Raw genomic sequence first — 8357 nt, 5'->3', positions numbered from 1 at the left:
ATATATATATATGTATATGTATATGTATATGTATATGTATACGTATATGTATATGATATATATATTTATATATATACATATATATTTATATATACATATATATATGTATATATATGTATATATGCATATATATATATATGTATATGTATATGTATATGTATATATATATGTATATGTATATGTATATGTATATGTATATGTATATGTATATGTATATGTATATGTATATGTATATGTATATATATATATATATATATATATATATATATATATATGTATATGTATATGTATATGTATATGTATATGTATATGTATATGTATATATATATACATATACATATACATATACATATACATATACATATACATATACATATATATATATATATATATATGTATATGTATATATACATATATATGTATATATATATATATATACATATATATACATATACATATACATATATATACATATACATATACATATATATACATATACATATATATATACATATATATATATATATACATATATATATATATACATATATATATATATATACATATATATATATATACATATATATATATATATATATACATATATATATATATACATATATATATATATACATATATATATATACATATATATATATATATACATATATATATATATATAATTGGTGGACTAGAATAGTATTTTGAAACTAATCGAATTGCTTAACAATTATAAAAAAGTCGAGTACAAATGTATCTTTACTACTAAATGTGAATCAAAGAGCAATTAATATCGAATGATATAAAGCTATACTTATGATCAAAGATTCTATTTAGAAAGAAGGCAATGACTAGAATAAAAAAATTTTGCCTATTTTTTTAAATAGGATTTTTTGAGAATGATCATGAAATTTATAGTCTATTATGACATTGAGTTATACTCGATGGATGTAAAAATAGTTTTTTTGAATGAGAATCTAGATGAGAAAATTTATATGGAATAACAATGTGTATTTATAGAGAAAAGAAAGAAAAAATTTAGTATGTACACTTAAGAATCTATTTATAGTCTTAAGCAAGCTTTTAGACAATAGTATATAAAGTTTTATAAAATCATTACTTCCTTCAAGTTTAAAAAAATATTATTGATTAATGCATGTATCTGAAAATTAATGAGAGTAAGTTTATTATATTGGTATTATATGTGAATGATATTTTATTTACCAGTAATGATCTTATCTTATTGAATGAAGTAAAAAATATTTCTCACCAATAACTTTAAGATGGTTGATAAAAATGAGTTTACATTGAGATATTTAGGGATAGACCTTAAGAATTATTAATAATATATTAAAAATAATATATTAATCGAGTCTTTTAGAGATTTAGTATATAACTTTATTTAACAAATAATATGTATATAATCATAGGTGCAAAATTCAATCAAACCCAATATTCTAAGTATGATATAAAAATAATTAAATAAAAAAATTATTATGCATGTAAGATTGAAAGTATATTATATGCTTAATCCTATACCATATCATATATTAGTTTTGTAGTTGGAATATTAGGTAGATATCATCACAACCTATGAATGAAATATTAGAAAATAATAAAGAAAATAATGAGATATCATCGCAAGCTTGATTGTTTCAGGGCTACACAACATGACACAGAAACTCAAAAGGAAGAAGACTGAGAGAGTGCCATTTGCAATTGATGATATGGACAAACAAAAATCTTAATTATGATGAAATATTAAGCCAAATAAAATCCTTATTTAATAGTCCTTATAGTTGCTTTTTCAATTTCACTTACTCAAATGATATCGTTCTGTAGAGAGGCTTAGATATTGGGATTGTCCCAAGGACGAAATCAAAAGCAAAGTCACATTTGGAGGTAATCCAGACAAGTCATCTTGGGATATATTAGGCAATGAGATAAATCATGTCCAATACTCTCAAAATAAAAGATCGACTGATCAAATATACAAAAAAAGTGATCATTTGTTATATACCAATCCATACTGGTATGATAGGAAGATAGCCAATCCATACCAAGTATAATATCAAAACTCCAAATCTCTAGGAGAACTAAATCAGCAAAAGTTCAAGTTCTTCAATAAGAATCAGACAAGAGAACCAGATTCAAGTTCGTTATCAAAGAATCTCCAATGATCGTATTTACATATAGCACATAATGTAGTGGTCTAGGTTGAATACCCAAGTGATAAGCAAAATATTACGAATCAAATCGTAGATAGGACCCATGGTCAAATAAATATTTACATTCTTTCATAAACATGCATAATACCTTCGATCACTAATTCAGAAGTTTTAGAATCATATTCAGTGATAGCATACACTTTGACATGGGCTGATGGTTTATGAAGCAGTGACTCTTTCTTCTTGTTCAAAGGGCAATCTTTTATTTTATGATCCAACTTTCTACAAGCAAAATAGACTTCAATCACCCGAAAATACAAATTTGTTTCATAATTTAACTTGTAATTCACACATGATTGAGTCTTTGGTGGTGACTTCCCATTTCAAATCAAAATGTCTTGACCCTCTTGTTATTACTTTCTGATTCATTTCCAATCATATTTTTATTGGTAAATTTGTCTTTATCATTCTTGCCACTCTCCAAAAATTCTTTTCATTATTGTCATTAATGATTAGCCTCTACTTCCAATATAAGGTGGCAAAAGAAATCGTTTGATCATCGGGATAATTTTGAACATCAAATATCTTCTCTATTCGCATCATCCATTTTTCTGCCACTAATGGATTAGATGCACCATGCTTCTGCTGCGCCACTCTGAATTTGTGTTTCACCTTCATTGGTCTCCTAATTAAAATTTGCCTTTTTATCAAACACAACAATTCTATTAATAATAACTTTGTCATTAACAGAATTATATAATCGATAGGGAATAACCAATTAAGATATATTTTTTAGATTTTCCATCAAGCTTGTGATGGTTTTATGAATTTACCAAAGCATAAGCAATACCACAAAAAAAAATTTTAAACAACTTACCCGTAGCTTTATACTATACCAAACCTCAAAATGAATTTGCTTCATAATAGCTTTTGTTGGTGAAATATTCAATAAATAAACTACTGTTATAATATAATTGTTTCTAAGATGTTTTCCTTTAAGCAAACTTCTTGTCATTTCAATGACAGTTCGATTCTTACATTTAGCTATACTATTTTACTCCGATGTATGTGGTATTGTCAATTCTCTACAAATATCATTTTCTTCATAAAAAGAATTAAACTCATTAGATAAAAATTTACCATATCTATCCAAAGTGTCTTTATGCATCTACCATTTTGCCTTTCTATAAGTGCCTTGAATTTTTAAAAATTATCAAATATTTTATTTTTTAATTTTAGAAAATATACCCAACTCATACGACTATAATCATTAGTAAACAATAGAAAATATTAATTTTTACCAAATAATTTTATATTCATAGGTCCACATAAGTCACCATAAATTAATTTAAAATGATTAGATGATCTTCATGTTTTTCCAACAGGAAATGGTTTCTTACTTTATTTTTCATAAATGCATCATTCACATACTTCAAGTGTATTAATTTTAGACAATTCAAAAATTATTATTATTTATTTAACAACCTTAAACACTTAATATTAAGGAATAATATCTTAAATACTATAAATTAAACTTATTCTTTTAAGTTGTAAGAAGAGTATGCTTTTCAATATCTGAAACATTAAGTGAAAACATTTTTTTTTTACGTCATGCAAACATTTACTATAATCAAACTAGATTGTTTTATATTTAATAGTGCATAAACCATCATCAATTATAACTGAATATCCATCATCTATCAATTGTACAATACTCAATAAGTTATATGATAAACTAGAAACAAAGAAAATATTATCAAAGTGTTTTACCTTCTCTTAACTTGTCTTCACCTCAATTGTTCATTCCTTTTCCACTTGGATTTGCTTATTATCTTCAAGTATAACTTTTAACTCGTAAGTTTCATCAATATCTCTAAACATTGATCTTATATCTGACATATGATTAGAATACCTACTATCCAAAAACCAAATGTCATTTGAGAAATTATTAACTTATGAATAAATTATAAACAACTTACTATTTTTTTTATTTTCCTCCACATAGCTTGCATGCTTTTATTTTTTTAGTAATCTATCTTCATGTGACTAAACTTTTTATAATAATAATATTAAATTTCATACTTATATTTTTTCCTTTTTTTTATCCATTATGCCTATCAAAGTGTCATCTTCCTCTTCCATTTCCTCTATCACAAAATCCTCCTCTCCCATATCCTCTTCCTATTGATTTTTTATCTTCTTTTAAAATAAAAAAAATTTCTTTAACCTAAAATACTTTTTTTCATTTTTCTCAAGTGTCCTATTCAACCTTATTTCATGTGTTTGCAAAGAACCTATCATTTCATAAAATGAAAAAGTTGATAAATCTTTTAACTCCTCAATTATGATAATAACATAATCAAATTTTAGAGTTAAATATCTCAAAATTTTTATAATAATTATATGATCATGAAGATGTTTACCATTAGATTTTATTTAACTAACAATTTAGTCATTCAAGAAAAAAAATCTTGTACCGACTCATTACTTTTCATGAATAAAATTTCAAACTCACGATGAAGGATTTGAAGTTTTACTATAAACACCCTCGAGGAGTCTTGAAATTTATTTTGAAATATCAACCAAGCTTGCTTTAATATTATCGCTGCTGTAATTCTTGAGAAGATTATGTCAGGTACAACTTATTGAATGAAGAACAATGCCTTTAAATCCTATTTTTTATTCTCCCTCAGTCTAATTTTTTTATTTGGATTTAGATTTCTATTCTCTATTAAGTCCTAAAGATCTTGAGACTTAAATAGAGTCTTCATCTTGATACTCTAAAATTCATAATATTTGCTCGAGAAGATGAGAATAATGGGTTGATACATGGAATTACCATTGAAAGTTATAATCCTAGTTTATATTAAAATTTAGTTTTGATACCATAAATATTAGGGATGGAAGCGTAAGGAAACAGTAAAAACATAATACTACTATGTAATTAAAAGAAAATACTTTTAAGAAAATTGATATAGTATTAAATAAAATGTAAGATATAGAATACTTACATGATATTCCCAAATACATATTACATTACTTCATATCACCCATTGAGTTAGGTATAAAAACTATCCCATAACTTAGAACATGTATATAACCACTTAGAATATGATAATTACTTAAATAACTATCATTAATTAATTGTCAAAAGTTTACTACTGCTATAACAAATGTCTACGACAAATCTGCCCACGGATCTGATCTTTTATTTATCGCAACAAGCACAAGATCTCAGCTTCAGTTTCTTACTGTATGATACTTGTGATAAAAACGAAGGAGGCAATGAATGAGAAGCTTGTCAAATGCAGCTTGTCCACATAGATATAGATTTAATCATCTAAAAAAAAGAAATGTGTATATTCCACACGTAGAAGCAAGCCAGAACGTACAGATACGAGAGATACTGATATATGTGTGTATGGTTGCCATCTCTTTCTGATAGATAATCATGAAGAGACACTGTTGGCTGCAGCAATAGCAAAAGAGAATTGCATTGGTCTAAGATTCAGGGAAAGAAAAAACTACCCGCCACTTGGGTATATCAGACTCAGCTGGTGATGGTAATCACCGCATGGAAATGAACCTCTTATGAGACATTTTCGTGAAGTAAAAGTATGCTGAAAATATTCAGAGTTAATGGAGGTTTATTTCATGTTTGTTTCAATATGTAAAATTCAGATGTTTTGAATCTATATACTTTAGAATATGTCAAAACTTATAAAACTATATCGGAGACATGATCGAGAAAACTTCTCTGAAATATAAGTTAGCTCTCATTTTAACAATGCCGATTGAATATCGAGTCTCTAAGAGCCAAATGTACTAGAGAATAAGGTTCCCTAAAAATATACCCGAGGAATATTTTTATAGTATAACTTAAACTATTACACTCAAGATCGTGTTTTTGATGACAAAATTAATTACATTAGTGTTGGGTGCATTTGTGTCGTACCAATTTCGGAGAATAGGAAAATCACAAGTAAGGTTATAATGTTTGAAGTGTTGGCTCATGGCATTAGAAGTCGATTACGCGATGTCGAGGTATTGTTAAAATGAGATTATTTGATGTCGATCATACGGTGTTGATGTCGAGGTATTAACCACATAGGATTGAGGTACCGATGATCCTTTCTAATGTTATTATTCTTTTATAAATACAATTGTAGATTAGACATGAGATTTATGTAGAATTACTACTTAGACCTCAATAAATGCATTTATAGAATTCCTTTATAGATGCAATGTGTTGAATAAAAATGCTCTGTCTCATGCACAATACAACATCTTGACTCTTGCCAGCATTAGCTGATGTATAGGAAAGTAAATAATGTTCATGTGGAGATAAAATTAGTTGACCATAGAAGACATAAATTAGCCAGTCTTCCACAGTTAGATGTAGTACTTCAATTTTTAGGGTATCAGTTTAAGTGCTGCAGTTCTGTGCCATTGCAGAACTTAGCCTGAGCAAAATAGTAGCCATTCTGCATTCTGATACATCGGAGAAGGGAAAAGGCTCAACAAGCTTTGTGAGCTGGTCATGTACAATGCTAGAACATGAGAAGCAGGAACGGTCCGAGAGAAAGGCAATGGCTGGTTTCACATGTGTTTCTTGGATTGCTGATATAGATCTAATAGATTATTACCGTGTTAGCTTGGGGAGTCCGCTTTCTGTCTCATGTTGACTGTAGCAATGTAATGGTTCATTACATTACAAGAACTTCTGACTTATGATCCAAGAAGCATAGCCATTAATTTAAGCTGGGGAAGTAGAAGAGTGGAGACCAAACAAGGAACCTCCCTTCCCCATGCTATGAGGCGACCTACGTAGAATCCCCATGGAGATGGAATAACCCAGCCTTTACAACAACTAGACCACAAGGAACAATGTACCGGTGATGTATTTCAAACCCAAAGTCTCCTTATCTTGTACAAGTATACATATCTATATATAGTCGACCTTGCACTGTTTTGTGTCCATCATCTTCGTCCGATCCATCGCACTGCAGGCGTTCGACCCCCAACACAGCACCTACGTAAACAGCCTCGCATGGATACAAGGCAGAGATCGACCCTCCCACAGCGCGTCTACGAGGACTTCGTTCCTCCGCATGAACTGCTTCGGGAGCAAGACGATGACACGCTCGTCGTTAATGTCGCAGGCACCTTCTTCTGCTATATATTTCGGTCGATAAACACATCAAATTCATCCATTTTTCTTGAGAATAAGAAGCTGTTTTGTTCTTCTTTCTTTCTCCACATAGGTTTCAGCAAGGACCAGCTCAAGGTCAAGATCAACAGACATGGGAAACTAGAAATGACCGGAGAGCGCCCGTTGACCGACACCAAGTGGAGCCGCTTCCACAAGGAATTCCAACTGCCCGACCGCGGCACCCTCGACCGCATCCGTGCCAAGTTCTACAACGGACTTCTCGAAATCACGCTGCCAAAGTCGTCCGGCATGGCCGCCGTGCAAGATGAGACGGCGGAGGCCGTGAAGCAACAGGATGTGAAGAAGAACCAAGAATCTGATGCACAGAAGGTGGAGGAAGATAAGAAGGATCAGCTCAAAGAGCCGAAAGGCACGGAGAAGGTGGCAGGCAAGGATGGAGATGAAGATGGTGAGGAAGGCACCGAAAGGATCGATGCAGGGAAGAAAGCAGCAGTCACACCAGCAAGCTATTGTGGTGGCAAACGCAAGCTAGTGAAGCTGAAGCTTAAAATAGGCAAGCTGAACTCGGGAACGTACCAAGCAAGGCAGGTCATACTAGCCTTGGTTTTGACTGTGGTGGTTTCGGTGGGACTGGGATTGTATCTGCACTGCAAACCGAGTCCCAAAGATAGCTGAGCGTTGTGTCTCCTCCTCATATCGAATGAATGCATCATGAGTTGTAATTTGTAATAACACTTGCTAAGAAGACGAAGATAAAAGTTGCAGTTGTTGCTTAAAATTGTATGTGACAATGTGTTTTTTGCCTTTATTGATATAAACCTGTGAACTGGTGATAAATTTTGTCACAGTAGCCTTTATCATTCGACAAACCTTTTTTTGATTGGACTGGTGATCTTTGGTAGAAGAACACCTCGTCTGAGATTGCTATTCTTCGCATGCATGTATGCATTAGAATTAGAGCCACTACTCCTCTCTCGGTGGAAGAACATAGTTCTACTTCATGACAAGGGGGCCAC

General features: G+C 30.4%; 1 protein-coding gene across 1 annotated transcript; it reads left to right on the top strand.

Annotated features, from left to right (window-relative positions):
* Nucleotides 1-7218: 7218 nt before the first annotated feature.
* Nucleotides 7219-8016, top strand: LOC103999563 (inactive protein RESTRICTED TEV MOVEMENT 2-like). The gene has a single exon (XM_009421350.3). It carries the CDS (start codon nt 7219-7221, stop codon nt 8014-8016), a length of 798 nt encoding a protein of 265 aa, XP_009419625.1.
* The last annotated feature ends 341 nt before the right edge of the window (nt 8017-8357 follow it).

The sequence above is a fragment of the Musa acuminata genome, chromosome BXJ2-1 (assembly GCF_036884655.1).
Source record: "Musa acuminata AAA Group cultivar baxijiao chromosome BXJ2-1, Cavendish_Baxijiao_AAA, whole genome shotgun sequence".
Classification (NCBI taxonomy): domain Eukaryota; kingdom Viridiplantae; phylum Streptophyta; class Magnoliopsida; order Zingiberales; family Musaceae; genus Musa; species Musa acuminata.
This window is presented reverse-complemented; position numbering and strand designations above follow the sequence as displayed.

Bases quoted from the DNA above. Each gene is read 5' to 3' on its own strand.
- LOC103999563 (XM_009421350.3), top strand. From the start codon at position 7,219: ATGGATACAAGGCAGAGATCGACCCTCCCACAGCGCGTCTACGAGGAC.